Source organism: Gasterosteus aculeatus, chromosome 8 (genome assembly GCF_964276395.1).
Source record: "Gasterosteus aculeatus chromosome 8, fGasAcu3.hap1.1, whole genome shotgun sequence".
Taxonomy (NCBI): domain Eukaryota; kingdom Metazoa; phylum Chordata; class Actinopteri; order Perciformes; family Gasterosteidae; genus Gasterosteus; species Gasterosteus aculeatus.
The window spans coordinates 20,049,118-20,065,146 of NC_135695.1; the positions used below are offsets into that span (position 1 = coordinate 20,049,118).

Below are 16,029 nucleotides of genomic sequence, written 5' to 3' on the forward strand. Positions count from 1 at the left end.
AAATAAAAAAACAGGGGGAGGACGAGTATTTAATGGCAACATAAAGTCCCCAAACAGTAGCCAACTCGGGTAATTAAACCCCACAGTTTAATCTTACGACCAGAAGCTGTTATTGTCTGCTACCTATTGACTTTGTTGGGTCATCTATAACAATAAAGTGCTTTCTTGTGACAGAAACTCATGTGTGTGCTTCTACTCCAAAAACATGAAATAAAGATTTCAAATAATGCACTTAGCCATACTTGGTTACCTTATCCAAACTTACACTTCCTCCTCCTCACTGCAAATTGTGATACATAAACAAAGGCAAACATTTTTTGGTCCTGCTAATTTGACCCGTAGATGTAGATGTTTTACCTTCTATTAATTATCAGATAGTCAGTCCCTGCATTTAGGTTTCACTGTTATGTCTCCCTTTTCTCAATCACCACTAGATCCCAATTAACTAGAACAGTAATGCCCCTCTTCAAAGCATCACACTGTTTGGTTCTTTAGTTTGGTGCACATTATAATACGTGAGTCAGTGATTCATAAACCTTTATTACCATCATGTTGAACCTAAATGTATGTGTGTGTATATACGGGTTTCGCTTACATGCATAAAATATAATCTGCGTGACTGTTTACGCTCGATATTCAAACAGACATTTTTCCTGCCAGATGCCAGTTGAGGCAGAATCGGATTCATTGATTGCCAAGTAGACATTTTAGTAGATCGGTCTCCATGGCAACAGGATCAATGGATACTAGCTACTACTGCTGTTAAGAGTCCAGTGTCAAACTTCTCTGAGGTGCGTGAACGCATAGCCACCAGCGCATCATGTGACACCTCTGGACCACATGATTAACTCACCATGCAGGTAAGTGGGTGCTGGTGTGGAAATTCCTGTGGTTATCATCTCTCGCTGAGATATTTATGTGTCCTGGCTGCTCAGACGGCCATGCTAATAATCACAACACTCTCTGAATGTGCACCATCTGCTCTGAAGGGGTTCGAGTCAGGGAGGTGATGGTGCAGAAGATCCGTGGTTCTTTCACACTGTGGGCACAAATGTCCTGGTTGACAATGGCTCCTCGAGTGGATTATTTAACTGTCTACTCCTTAGTGGTCACATGTCACATCTCACTACTTCTTTATGTTAGTTTGTTGAATAAGAGTCTCAATACAGATCGTTGAGTGAAAGAAGCATCCTTAACTTGTCTATGAGCTGGCTTTGTTAAATGCAGATAAATCATGTCAAAAACTCCTTTAACTGTTGTGCGTTCCCTCCCTGGGACACGTTAACATAGCACAGCGAAATGTAACACAGCATGCATCACAAAAATTAATATTTTACATATTTTGCAAAGAAACCTTAATGTTAGAATTGAATGCATGCAAACTCATGGGAGAACTCTAGCACCACCTACAGGTAACTTAGAAAACGTCAACACCACTAATTCACAAACTATCTCATAAAGACGTCCGAATTTACGCTTATTTCTGTTGCCATTTCCTCCCACAATCTCCACCCATAACTAAAATCAGTAAATCACACTGTATTCAATCATATTTTTATTGGAAAATTATTGAAAACAATGTAAGCATTAAAAACATAGGCATTGGATAGAATATGGCTAGTACTCAAGCTTATACCGTGTCCTTACAGAGTGCCTTAAATACCAAGCATTGAGATTTCTACACAGGATAGCTAAAAATACATATCACACTTTACTAAATTGCCTTTATAAAATGTCACTGTACAATAAAGGTTCAACAAGTGGCAAATCTATACAAACAAACTGTAAAGAAACCTTTTAGCTATCAAGACAAATGAAAATATAACAAAATAAAATAAATTTGCCTCTTTGAATATCTGAAGATTACTGTGAGCTCCAAAAGTCTAAATCTGATTTTAAAACAAATGAATACATCGGCAAGGAATTTTTATATTATGGAAAAATACATCAGTTGTGTTGCTTTAAAAAGGGAACGTGGCAAAACTCGCAGCCACCAAATGATATAAAACTCGCATGTATTTAAACATCGTCCGATATTTCGGCCCCCGACACTATGAGCAGCGCCTATTCATAGCGTGACACTTTTTAACTGATTAATGTGTGAAAATATATTACAAGATGTCTCTATTCTTTCGAATATAGATTTTGTGCAAAGAAAACCAGAACCAGGAGTTATTGTTTGCAACCCAAACTATTGTACGGGGAGTCCACGTCAGTAACTTCCATGCATGAAAAAAAAACAGGATTCATACAAAAAAGGCAAGATGTAAAATATTTACCAACAGATACAAAAATATTGACATGAATAAATTAATTTCTTCTACATTTCTTTACTGCCTGCTCCTTTATCTGGCCCCTCCTCCCTCCCCCCGACCAATGGAAGAGAAACCCGGCGACCACAGAGCTGGCGTGGCTTTACCGGTCGCCGCCGTGCGCCTGCCCGCCGCCGTGCGCCTGCCTGCCCGCCCCCCCCGGCTCGCATCGACGCGCGTCCGTGCCGCCAGAGAGCGTGAAATACATGCACAACCGTCGCTGTAATTGCTTTACAACAAACCAAAGAAGTGGCGGACAATCAGGAAGCAAAATCTTGAGGAACTAATAAAGTGAAGGCCGGAACTCTGCGACCTGTTAGAATCCTCTCGGGCTGCAGCGGTCTGATGGCGGGTCGAGGCTCCAATCTGGGTTTTTTTTCTTCTTTTTCTTCTTCTTTTTTTCGATGATGATGTAGCAGCTTCCGCCATACGCCAGACACACACGTTTTTTGTTCTTCTTCTCCTCATAGCAGGCTCGCGAGGCTGGTGGTCGGGCCGTTCTGGGCTTGGATCTGGACAGGAGGAGGGCCGTCAGTCCACTAAACAAAAGAAGAAAAAAAAGTCAGTCAGCAAGATGCAGAAAATAGATCCGGGTACAAATATGGGCCGGCAATTTGAGCCTTTTCATTTGCACTAAAATATCTGAAACAGTATCGGAAACCCATTGAAGAGAGCGTCATTCAACGAGCCCCCGAGGAGCAGTCGGGGGCTTCTCACGTACGCTGATGAGGTTGTGCTCGGGGAGGCTGCAGGCGGCGATGTGGTCCTGCAGCAGCTGCTGGGAGAAGTTCTGGTGCATCTGGGCGGCCTCGTGGGCGTCCATGGTGTTCCCCAGGGCCTTGTTCAAGTCTGCAAGCACAGCGCGCACACCTTCATTCCACCACACCTCCAGAACGGAGACTTCAGTGCTTCAAGCGGGACGGAAAGGTACTCCGGCACTCAAACGGGCCCCTTGGGGAGTCGAAGGGCATAAAAGGAAAGGTCGTCACGTACCTTTCAGCAGCGCCGAGGACCAGAGTTGTACAGACATGTCGGGGATCTTGCTGGCCAGCTGCATGGCAGGTACCACCATGTTGTTGCTTTCCTAAAAGAGAAAATGGGAAATCAAGAGGGACGGAAACCACGATGCACATCTACAAACCGCCGCCCTCCGCGGCGGCCATTTTGACGTGCCAGCAAAGGTTGAACACAGGTGTAAATAATCACAATAAAAAGGACTAAGGAGCGGGACCCCCGGGGGTGCGGACCGGGATTCATCCGATTAATTCCAACCGCGTTTGCTAAGCAACGGCTTGTCTAGATAGAATGTTGAATATGGTTCCTCAGTTGATTTGGGCTTTCAGCCTGAGGCCTTAAAACGAGGACTTTGTCATCTTATCTGTCGATGAGTCAGCGAACCTGAGCTGGCTCTACTTCTACGTAGTTATGATCCAATAACTCAAGTTTAGAACTTCAAAAAAAAAACAAGCAGGCTTATGTGCTGTATTCACAGTCACGCGCGGCATTAAAGTGAATTATAGGCGGTAATAAGGCCCGAGACGAGGCATGCATTCAGTTTTATAAAAGCACATTTCTGCCAAAGGCTTTACAAACGAAGCTCTAGCTGCTCATGGAAGATTATCGGCGCGAAAAGGACAAAGAACACCAGCAGAAGTTGGGTTTCTTACTCTGTGGTTTCCCAGCACGTAGAAGATGTGGCCCAGCAGAACCAGGGAGCAGGCGGTCAGTCGGTTCAGATCCTCAGCATTAGACATCTTCAGGGTTTCCCTTAGGAAGCGTCTGCAGGACCACAGGGGGGGGGGGGCAGATGAGAGGATGTACAGAAGGGGGAGGGATCGCATTCAGCAGCTAAGGATTGGACGTACTTGGCCTCGTTGTATCGCCCCTGGAAGAAGGACAGGAGTCCTCGGATGTAGAAGGCCGCAGCACGCAGGCAGTGAGAGCTGAATCCCCAAAAACAAAACTTTTAATTGAATCATCTGAAGCCGTGGAAACAAAACGCATTGCTTTGATGTATTGTGCCGTACACACACAAGCTGTAAACACCGGATGCCTCTTACCTCACTGGGAAGTTATGGTCTGGATTGATTCTCTCTAGGAGGCTGTACAACTAAAGGAGACGTGAAACAGAGAATGAGTTTAAAGGGGTTGCGGTTTGTGAGGAGGACACACGATTGATTGGATAGCTCGGACCATCGTCGTCCTGCATCACGAGTAACGTGCTCGGAAACGACCAACACGTGATGGGAGAACACGGACTGAAGGAAGTGAAGTTACTGCAGCGACGAAGTACAATGAATATACATACAGCCTGTACATGGCCTCTCCAAGACCAACTATAAACACCACTTCCTCAGCACCACCTTTAGCTCATGAGATCATGCCAAAAATCACGTTATCTGCTATCAGAAAACTGTCACACAAAGCGTCCAAACTAACTGGCTCAAACAAACCTCACTAACCAAGCAGCGAAACGGTTTGTTGGCTTACAAGTGCACCGGTTAGTTCTCATTAAAAAAGGGTTGTCTTTAAATCGGGTTTCAAAATAAGAGCGTGCTTTGATGACGGTGACTCACTGACGACAAGAGGACATTTCAGACCTGAAAACGTCGCTCTCTGGTGGACAAATCGTGAAAGTGCAGCTCTCTCGTCACTAACTTGATATAATGAATATTACCGCCCTCATTTCAGTGGTACATATGGTTGGAACTTGAAGAAGTGCCCCGTTATTACTTCACTGACCTCCTGGTGTCGGTTCCCTTCCCGTATGTAGACGCTGGCCAAGTTGGTGACGATGTACGTCCACAGTTCCTGGTGTGTGGTGAGCTGAAACGCAACCGCATCTTGGGATTAAGAGCGAGCCAGCGCCGGCGCGGCGTCGTGTAGAAGAGGCAAGAGCGCCGCCCGACGACAGTTCGTCACGTACTCACCCGCAAAGCCGTGGTGAACTGTGCCTCTGCGTTATCCATGCAGTTCACCGAGATGCAGTACAGACCCTGGAACGTTTAGGAAAACACGGTAATCAAATCATTGTTCCTTTAAAATAACAGGTTTCCAAATGTTAAACAGAAGTTTATTTCTCAGGCTGGTCCACACATGTGCACGTTCAACACAGATTATATATATATATATATATATATATATATATATATATATATATAATCTATTGGTGTATATACCCTACCAATATTCATATAAATGTATGATATGTGACAAAAAATAAGGTAACTCTAATTGTAATGAGTAGAGATATTTGTTAATTGGGAATTCTCAAATGTAAATGACTCAAAAATAACAGTTTATCCAAAATGAAAATACCTCTTAATGAAATGGTGAATGTTTTTTGTGAACGTAGACTTAAATAGGAACACTAAAAGATGTCTGGGTGTGTTTTCAGTGGACATTATGAAGACACTTTGTGTTTTGGCTCTCTGGTAGGAGCCACTCACCAGCAGCGTGTGGAGCTGAGCGGCGTGGTTGGTGAAGAGTCGGGGCGACTGTTGGCACAGCTGACACACCTGCGAGATCTGGACGGACGGAGCAGAGCGTTCATTTCACGGGCACTCGTTGAAAACCGCGCTGCGGCAAAGCGAGCGGAACGCACCTCTTGTAACGCCGTGGCCTTGTGGCCCGTGACGAGCCGACACATGATGATGTGCTCCAGCAGAATGACTTGAAAGGTGGAGAGGATGGGGCTGCAGTCCAACACTGCGGGAAGACAAGGGTTGTTTTTACAGTCATAAAAAAAAAAGGAAAAAAAAAGCAACGGCCTTTTTTTTAACAAGATTTTTAATATCCAGACTCACTCTTTAGTTTCTCTAGTTGCATAAGAGCCTTGTCGGTGTACTTCTGAGCCTTCTCCAGGTAGCCCGCTTGCATGGAGTGCATGACGGTCACCTGAAAGACGACGAGCAGAGAACAAGCGGCGTGAAGCGATTCCTAAAAACGATGGTTTTCTGTTCTTTTCAAAGCTGCGAGATGCATCGTAAAGAGGAAAAGCCTCAAGGAATAATCCAAACAGTATTTTCATCCTCTTTTCAACATGCTGTAGTTTAGGCCCACCATCTGTCATGAGGTCCAAACCAGCAGAGAAACCAGGAGCTGGAGAACTTATGTTAGTTACACTTTATTGTTGCTACGGCGGATCTGTAAAAAACTCAACTGATAACCTCGTTGTTATTAAGCCTTTTCTTTTTAAAGGGAGAAACCGCTTGCGTCGTGAGTGGGGAGCAAACCTTCCTGTTGGACGACCCGGGAGTGACGGAAGTGGCCTTACCAGATACACCAGGACACACATGTGCTCCTTGGGCAGCCAGTGGAAGAGGTCCGCCGGGTTGCTGGGCAGAATCTCGTCGTCGTGGAGGGTGGAGATGGTCTGGATGCACTGCTGCAGCTGCTTCAGACACGGCTTCACGCTCTTCACCTGGAGGGACGTCAACACAGCCATGTCTACCGTGCTCGGCTTCGGGTAGTTAAAATAAAAATTAAAAAAAAGGTCTGCTTTCCTACCTGCCCGGCATCCAGGTAGTGAGTGACCTGCAGCACCAGGAAGAAGACCCTCAGGGACTCCTTCTGGATCGGGTTTCCCTGCCAGTTTTCCACTATAGTGCCGCACAGTGTGAGCAGGGGATGCACCTCCCCCAGCTTCCTCTCCATCAGCAGCAACTACGGAGAAACACATGGAAATGCACAGTTAAAACTTGATAAAATGTTGGGTTTAAAACAACACTTCCTAAACGGTGTGAACAAAACAAGCATTTGGTTGGTATATTCTTGTTTATTCTGCCACGTTGTAACAGTAAAATGTCGTAGAAGAGCATGAAAAGTAAAGTGGAGCCGATGACTCACCATCCCTTTGCTGAGGAGAAACAGCGCCCTAAAGAGCAGGAAAGAAAACACCACGTCAGTCACTATTTCTTATATGAAAACGCACTTTGTGCCACAGATGTTTTTGGTAGCAGAGGGCGCTCGGGGACCACGGCGAGTTACAAGTCCTCAGAACTGGCTTAACCGAGTCCAGCTTTTAATCAAATGGGTGACAAAGACCTCATTGTTTTCTTTGCAATGCTAATACGTGATTAGAGGGGTGGAAAATAACATCTACAAAAAGCAGCCAGAGCCTTTTCGCATAGGGTTAGGATATATGATCTCAGAAATTCAAATGATGTGGCTCTGGCCTTTCTGTACGGAGTCTGTTGTCGCGGTTTGAAACGGGCGTTCAGATGGCGAACCGTCCTCATCAACCGGCCGACTGCACCATTTACTCATGTTTGGTTTGTAAATAGTGTTTTTGCGCGCCTCAAATTCTTAGTAATAAAAATGAGTTAACTTTCCCGTTTGAAAAGAAGGTTCCAACCCTTTACGTTATTTGGATGAATGTCTCCCTGACCAACGTTAACGCTTCAGAATCGGGACAGTAAGAAGTTACTTAACTTGAAACACCACATTGACCTTGTGGAAAATCCAGTTTAAATGAACACAAGGTCGTCTGTGTGTCCTGCTCTCCACGTCATGAAGGTAACCCCCCCCCCCATGACTTCAGTGACAACAGCCACGTCGTCTTCATCACTCATCTTTGTGGTATCTCTGGCTCTACGATCGGGACCCGTCACAGATTAGACCTCACGGAGGTTCAGCTGCCCCTCACACCGCTGCAGCATTCTGATCTCACGTGGTCATTTTCCAAAGATGCATTTCCTTAAATATCAGGTTTTCATATCGATGAGAACTCGAGGGTCGTCGAAACAATCCCGTCCTACTACGGCTCTGCATGCCAAGCACGTATCTCTTTAAATAATTCTAAACTTAGAATAAGGGAAGCAGTGACTGATCGCCGCCGCAGCAACGCCGCCCTGTTATGGAGCGATGCATTGTGCCGCCTCTATAACGTGATGACGTTGCTGCCGCTTGACATCGTCTCGGCAGGGACTCGCTTGCAATGCGACTTCCAAGTTAAGAAAATGTCAGACGGCAACGTGCCGTCAACAAGGGGCGCGTGTGACGTTTACCTGGTATATTCCGACCCGACCACTCGGGCGTACTCAGCGCCGACCCCCAGCAGGTCACATGCTGACACCAAGTCTTTCTCCAGTGTATGAAGTTGCTGAAAGAAGAAGAAAAAAAAAATCATTCCTATCATTTGCTATTTGATCCCAGAGTCTGCACCTTCACAACAACAGAAATCCAATGAACAAACGCACAAAGTACAAGTGCGCGCAAACATCACACAGAACAATCACCACGCTTGGCTGTCGTACGTGTGTTCCTCTTATTCAAACTGAGCGTCACGGTGGCTTTTGCAACAATGTGACCCCTGTGCACGGCGTGCACGCCGAGGCTCCGGCACGTACCGCCAACTGGAACAACAACCTGCAGTGCCAGTACGGGGTCTGCTGGGAGATCTGGATCGCCTTGCGCAGGAGCGGCTTCGCAGAGTCCACCAAATTCTGAAAATTGATTTAAAAAAAAAAAAAAAAAAGGATCGATTGTCAATAATCACATCAGAAAGAAAAAACAAACCGTGCATACACTATTCTGCACGTACCATCGGGACACCGCGTCAATTCCACGCAGTGGGAAGAAAGTGACGGATGTAAAGTGGGCAAAGCTAACGATCGTGTTGCTTCAAATGTGAGGAGAAAAACGTATCGATGTAATTTACCTGTTGGCAGAAGAGTTCTGACAAAATGCTGGCAGCTTCGAATTTGACATCTTCAAACTGGGGGACTTGTTGGGATATAAACCACTGCAAAAAAAACAAACATATATTGAACATTAGCGGCGTCACGTTGTCGCTGTTTGAGTATCTTTATGAACCAAAAATAATCCCATACAGCGGCTTGTTACAGCGAACACTACCATCGCTGAACGGGCGAAAGCAACCGGCCCGCGACAAATATTTAAACCCCCCCAAAACGAGCCAAAAACCCGTAAAGTCAAACCGCCGAACACATTTAACCTCCTTGAATTAAAACTATTAAGAGTTTCGCGTTTCGCCGCCCGCGGCCTACACCCGTCCTCATCCCCGCTCTTTCCTGAATGGAACGTCCCTCACCGCTTTCTCCAGGTGGCTGCGGGCCAGCTCGCTGTTCTTGGTGTGGTGGTAGAGGACCGAGCCGAGCTGAAGATGTGTCCGGGCCTCGATCCTCTGTGGCGGCTTGAACTGAAACACCGCCTGTAGACAGTGCACGCAGAGACGGATTTTGGGCGGACTGGACGTTCGGAAATGCTCCGCAAAGCCGAGAAGGGCGAGGTACCAGCGCTCCGGGGCCTCAACGTTTGACGCCATTTTCCCCGACAACAACAAGTTTTTCAGCGCTATGGCCGGACTCCCGGGTTGCCAGTTTTGGTCGAGTAAAGGCCTCAACCCGAGTGTGTAAACCCCCGAATCCATCGCTTTTTCATGAAACATTTAATCGTGTGTGATCGCTAACATTTGTTAAATGGTTCAATAAAAATACTTGTTTTTCATAATAATGTATACATTGATTCTACAAAAATTGATAATGTGTTATTATATATTTATTGATTCATGTATGGAATTGAATTTAAAAAATGAATGAATATGGATTTAAACAAAAATAAAGATACAAACACAACGTAGAAGAGATCCTATTCCCCCAAGCACCGCAGACATTTAGTTGTGAGTGCAAAACCTATACAACACACAAATGTGGTATCTCAACTACATGGAAGATGTTAACATCAAAAGTACTGCTGTAAGTAATTTCTGGTTAATTCTACCCACCGATATTTTTAATTCTTGAAATTAATCACATGGATTGGTATAATAATGTAACGTTACATCAATATCCATTTGTTTTGAAACTGCTCTCATATTCAAAATGTTAGGGCAACAAAATAGAACGGGGACAGTTTAACTCAGACGTGAGCACAGCTGGCAACCCAACGCTCTGGATAACCTCGCGAGATTTCATCCGAGCAACGGGACTGGCTCCTGGGCGTTGTAGTCCAAAACACTGCCCCAGCTTGTTTGGTTTGTTAAGACCTTTTTGAAAACCCGTCAATAATCCCGTGCGCGGAACCGGGCCGGCGGCGGGATATTCCTCGTCTGCAAACAGACAACACGCTCCGCCGCCGCAGCGCGTCACGCGGCTCCAACCACCTCCTCCAGATAAAGGACGACGACAACAACAACAACAACAACAGCAACCAGGCGGGGGCTGCGGGGGCTACGTGCAAGTTGTTGTAAACGCGACAGAGTCTGGGGCAAAAGCCTCGGAGCGAGCGGGCAGGACACGCGTGCAAGAATCCGCGTCGGACCCGTAAACACGGGGGTCTTTTTTTTTTAACGCAAAGCGGAGGTGACCGAACGCAGCGCGATCGACGCCCCGCTGCATCCAGGTGCGTTTGCTGGCTTGTTTTTTTATTGGCACGCTCTCTGCTCGGGACGATTCCAGCGGGTTGTTTGATCGGTAAGTGTCCCCCGGTTTGTTAGTCGAACGCGCTGCAAAGTAATCGGATTGAAAGGCGAAGCTCGCGGGATGACAACAATCTGTTTACACGCAGGCTGCGTCGTGGCGGACTGTTGTTTTGGCTTCTTTTATGTTTCCTCCATATATATGTTTCTATTCCTCCTCCTCCTCAGCGGTGTCCCCCCCCCTCTCTCCCCCCTGAATGAGTTACTGAGTGTTCCCGACGGCCTTGGTGATCCGTGAAGGGCACACATGGCCCCCCGCGTCAGCGACCACCAGAGCCCCCTGCCAGTGTCCGAGGCCGCCGTGCTGGATCTGCCCCCCTCCAGCCAAGCAAAAGTGAGTGGTGGGACAGCAGCTGGGAGGGGTGTGGGGGGGGGTCTTAAGGATCTACAGTGTCCGTGACCTGGTTTATAAAAGCTCACTTGGGATTTGTGTTACTTGTGTAACATTGACCAAGTCCAAGAGGACTATTGGAATGTCTTGTTTCCTCGAAAATCAAAAGGATCCAGTTCAGGGGGGTTTGGGGTTGGTGGGGGGGGGGGGGGGGGGGGGTGTTATGGAACCCCCTTGACCTTGTTTACAAGCGCTGAATGGAAGCTGAGAGCTGTTTGTGATTCTCAACACTGCTTCGGTCCATGATGATATTCACATTTAATTAGAAGCTCGGATCGGAATCGTTTTCTTTTCTTCTTCTTTAATAGTTGAAAATTTTATGTCCATTTATGAACATGGACCGAAACACAATCTCCTTTTTTTAAAAGCCATTATTCTCCGAGTGGTTCCATTGTCCAAATGTGATCTGATTTCAACCCCTCCCCCTGAAAAAAAAGAGAAAACAAGCGAGCTGTAATGATGTTGTGTAACCGAGACGTTCCGGTTCGACGTCTCAACCCGACCAGCGCCGTAAATAGCAGCAATCTAAATCCGTCCCTGTAGTGTGCGGAGCATCACGACGGTCGGGGACAGCAGCATCACCGTGTGTCCGCGTGGGACTTTGGCTCCATTATTAACCGCGATACTCGGAACCTGATTAAACGGCCGTCCCTTCGTCACGTGGGCCAAGTTGTGAAATGTTCTGTTTACCCCGCGCCGCATTGCGCTGCTTATCGGGCGCTCTCTGATTTTCTTTTTATTGGCTCCGACTGTCCCTCCCAACAGAAGGAACAGCTCAAGCAGTCGGTGTTATCTCTTCTTTGTTCCGTAACAACAGTTGAGTCTTTGAGCAGATTTCACTGTGCCAGGGTGAGTGTTGATAAGCACGTGACGTCCCCGTGGACTGATTGTGAGGATAAAACGCCCCGCAGATAAAAAGGCTAAATGCTTAAAAACAGCCTTTCACGGGGCGTCTCTTCACTGTCTGAAAGGGCCGGTCCGTCTATCTATAAGTGGGTTGTTAACGTCACGACGTGACCTCGGTGTCCCCACAGGACCTGAGGCCCAGATGGACGGTGCTGGACTCCCTGCTGTGCGGCGCGTTCGCCGGCGCCGTAGCCAAAACCGTCATAGCGCCTCTGGATCGGACCAAGATCATCTTCCAAGGTGAGCGAAAACCCCAACGCAGAGAGGCCGGCCGGCGGCTTCTGTCCCGCGTCCCGCCCCCGAGCGCCGCTGCAACCGCCCTTAAGTTGCAGCTGATCCTCTTAGTAGATGTTTAACCGCGTGTCGCTTCGCCCCCGGAGGTTCACTGTGTTTCTTTTGTCTCTCCGCAGTGTCCTCCAACAGATTCTCCGCCAAGGTGAGTTCAGGTTCCCGCCTCGGCGTGCCGGTCAGTGGTTCTTCATCAAGTTTAAATAACATCGCAGATTCTCATCTGAACATTTCCTGTTTCATACCAATCCACACAACCATCAAACTCATTCTGCTTTGTGTTCACATAGTTATTTGCTCCTTTTGTTGTTAAATGCAACATATGAATTCAACATTGTGAGTCTTTGTTTGGTACAAATCCCGACAAAAACCACACAATTATTTTCAAACATGTGTTATGGATGAAATGCATACATGTGTTGTCAGATAAGATAACAATGTTTGTCTTTTTGACATTTTCTATATTGAAACCCTCCCAGAACAGGATATACAGAATCTGGTAGATCTTTGCTGTAGTATTACTTCATTTATGTCCCAGCACACGCGTCCATACACTCACTCCTGGTGCACTTTGGACGTATTGAGATCCAGGTGAGATTATTAAGACGTGCCCCCCCCCCCACCAGGAGGCCTTCCGGCTCATCTACTGCTCCTACGTGAAGGACGGGCTGCTCAGCCTGTGGAGGGGGAACTCTGCCACCATGGCGCGGGTCATGCCCTACGCCGCCATCCAGTTCTGCTCGCATGACCAGTACAAAAGACTGCTGGGGGGTTACTACGGCTACCAGGGCAAGTGAGTGGAGCGTTTGGCTTCTTAAACAGCTGGGATCCTACGGGTCGTTTTTCGTTTTGAGCATGTTAGCGATTATTCACCGGGGGCGGGGGGGTTGTTGTGTTGCTTTTGTTCTTTTCTCAGAGCTCTGCCTCCTTTCCAACGCTTCCTGGCGGGCTCGCTGGCCGGCACCACCGCCGCGATGCTCACCTATCCTCTGGACATGGTGCGAGCCAGGATGGCCGTCACGGCCAGAGAAATGTAAGTCCCATGACCCCCCCCCACGTCATATAATCCCCTCACAACCCCTCACAACGGTAACGCCGGTCTGTCTTGGAACAGGTACAGCAACATCATGCACGTCTTTGTGCGGATCTCCCAGGAGGAGGGAGTCAGGACGCTCTACCGCGGCTTCACCCCCACCATCATGGGCGTCATCCCGTACGCGGGGATCACGTTCTTCACCTACGAGACCCTCAAGAAGCTGCACGCAGGTACCGGCGGCTGAATGCGCCCCTGACACAATTCAAACCCGGCCCCTTTTTTAATGTCCGCGATCACGTCGGCGAGGTGACATTGGGGTTTTCTTCCTTGTCCCGCCGCAGAAAGAACGTCGCGGGCCCAGCCGTACCCTCTGGAGCGCCTGGCCTTCGGCGCCTGCGCGGGCCTCATCGGGCAGTCCACCTCGTACCCTCTGGACGTGGTGCGTCGGCGCATGCAGACGGCCGGCGTCACAGGCTGGTCGCACGCCACCGTCCTGGGGACGGCGCGCGCCATCGCGGCGCAGGAGGGGGTCGTGCGCGGACTGTACAAGGGGCTGAGCATGAACTGGGTCAAAGGGCCCGTCGCCGTGGGGATCAGCCTCACCACGTTCGACCTCGCGCACGACCTCCTGCTCAAGCTGCAGCGGATGGGCTACTTCGCCCACTGAGTCACCTGGGACTCAGGTGCACGTGGCAGCGATGGGTCGTGGGGGGGGCGGGGGTCCGGGGGGGGGGCAGACCGGAGACGAAGGAACAGAGTTTGTCAGGATTCCCTGACGAAAAAAGGTGCGCGAAGCCGAGGAAAACGGATCTTTTAAGTCGTTCACGCAATCACAACCAGGACAATGAGCATCACTTTGTGTACTTTGTGTTGTGTTAATAAGATAATGTTGCACTTTATGGACTTTATGAGACCTACAAGAAATAACTTGATTTTTATTGAGTTTTTATGGATTTTAATTTGTTTTGCTGGTGATCATTTCAAATAGCCTGATCATGCCGGGGTATGGATTTTAACTTCTTCATGCAATATGTTTTTATTTAAATATCCAGTTACACGACCGGGGGGGGTCAGCGGGGGTCAGCGGGGGTTTGAGGTTGACTGATGGTCGTATAGGAGGGTGATTATGTCAGCAGGACTGCACAGTTCCTCTGTCCATCCTGAAGCGAGGAGTCATATAAACGTCTATTCAGTGCAACGCATATCAAATATATGACAAATAAATCCACATGTGTACAAGGGTTTGTTTTATGTGCATATTATTAAGGGGTCGTTTTTGGACTCCTTTTTTCAACGATTTACTCGCCTGCAAAATCATAAAAATGCCAAAGTATTTCATTCAATCATAGGTTTTGTGTGAATAATTTTGCTTTCATTGCTGAGTATTGTATATAATATAATAATATCAATGAGTGATTTTGTCCACCTGAGGGCGTCACATGATAAGGAAATGGAATCACATTGTCAGATGGCTCTCAAATTGGAATTGGAACAGTTACAATAATCCAACAACAACAAAGATCTCCAGCGTTTATGTTCTGTCATGTTGGGAACAAATGTCTTGTTTTTTTTCATCGTTACATTAGAATAAAATCAATTTATATTAATCAATAATATATTATTGACTGGTTATTTCTTGGTTATTCCACCCCCAAAAAAACTTGTATTTTCCTTGACTTAAATATTGAATGATGATATCCACTATATCCAATGTACGATTGCAGCATGAATGACGTATAATTTGATGGATCCCTCCTGAGCCACGTGTGTGTGAGACCATGTGACCCTTCACCTTCGGTAGGTGGCAGCATCGAGGGCTCTTCTCTCTTCCTGGTCCATCATGGAGGGAAGTTCTTGGCCTGAACTTGACCTTCCCTCCGCAGCCCGACACCATCTACACGCATTGCTTATTAGTTATTATTATGTTAGTATTTCACTCAGTGTAAACTCTCTCTTACTGGAGGTTTTGACGATAGAAAGAAAAATTCTGTGAAATTTGTTGTTGTGGATTCAAACCTCGAAAATAAATTACACAAGAGAGCCGTTGCATGAATAATTTATGTAATGTGTTTTTTTTATGTGTTCATGTTTTATACACTGATGTAAACTGATGCGTAAAAAAAGAGAATCATTTAAGAGATATTTAAAAAACATATAAAGAACTCATGCATCATCTTTTAATAATATATATTTTTTTGTGTTATTTATGTCGACTCTTTTACAAAGCGACTCATAATAATACAAAATTCATCACATACACAACAACACGCACTTTCATCAAAGCAACTTAATACTCTCATACCTACAATTTAAACCATCACAATAACTGTTTCAAATGAAATAAACCAGACATTTGAGTATCGGTACGCTGCGTTAACAGGTCAAAGATTTTGTGCGACGCTGTTGCGTAGCCGTGAGCGGACGTGAACATCGAGGTGAGTGCGTTCCCCTTCCTTCGTCCGCCCATCCTCCATCCCCGAGTCTCTCATCCTGAGCCGCTGCCCGCACGACCTTGACTATGAATTATGGGACATTCTGCCACCACACGGTGTCCAGCCACCCAGCCGGGTATTGCAACGGTCGAAACAATGCCACTGTGGGGGGGAGGGAGGGAGGAGCAGGAAGGAAGAGGGGGGGGGTGAAAAAGATGCTTCTT

The 16,029-nt window shown here is 47.0% G+C and overlaps 2 protein-coding genes across 3 annotated transcripts; one reads left to right on the forward strand and one right to left on the reverse strand.

Annotated features, from left to right (window-relative positions):
- Nucleotides 1-1,542: 1,542 nt before the first annotated feature.
- On the reverse strand, nt 1,543-10,216 carry mau2 (MAU2 sister chromatid cohesion factor). Its single transcript, XM_040184358.2, has 18 exons — nt 9,367-10,216; nt 8,974-9,057; nt 8,663-8,758; nt 8,321-8,415; nt 7,161-7,188; nt 6,822-6,977; nt 6,589-6,735; nt 6,119-6,209; nt 5,917-6,020; nt 5,762-5,839; nt 5,243-5,308; nt 5,055-5,138; nt 4,373-4,422; nt 4,178-4,255; nt 3,980-4,091; nt 3,306-3,396; nt 3,034-3,161; nt 1,543-2,851 (listed from the first exon to the last, which is right to left on the reverse strand). Exons 1-18 carry the CDS (start codon nt 9,721-9,723, stop codon nt 2,777-2,779), a joined length of 1,920 nt encoding a protein of 639 aa, XP_040040292.1. The 5' UTR covers nt 9,724-10,216; the 3' UTR covers nt 1,543-2,776.
- LOC120824099 (mitochondrial coenzyme A transporter SLC25A42) lies at nt 10,198-14,987 on the forward strand. Of its 2 annotated transcripts, none has more exons than XM_040184682.2 (8): nt 10,198-10,747; nt 10,921-11,086; nt 12,178-12,289; nt 12,460-12,485; nt 12,964-13,130; nt 13,254-13,370; nt 13,452-13,603; nt 13,715-14,987. In XM_040184682.2, the coding sequence occupies exons 2-8, from the start codon at nt 11,000-11,002 to the stop codon at nt 14,038-14,040; spliced, it is 987 nt and encodes a 328-aa protein (XP_040040616.2). In that variant the 5' UTR covers nt 10,198-10,747; nt 10,921-10,999; the 3' UTR covers nt 14,041-14,987. The 2 variants fall into 2 exon arrangements, with proteins under 2 accessions (XP_040040616.2, XP_077964766.1); XM_078108640.1 differs by having other exon boundaries at nt 10,270-10,676.
- The last annotated feature ends 1,042 nt before the right edge of the window (nt 14,988-16,029 follow it).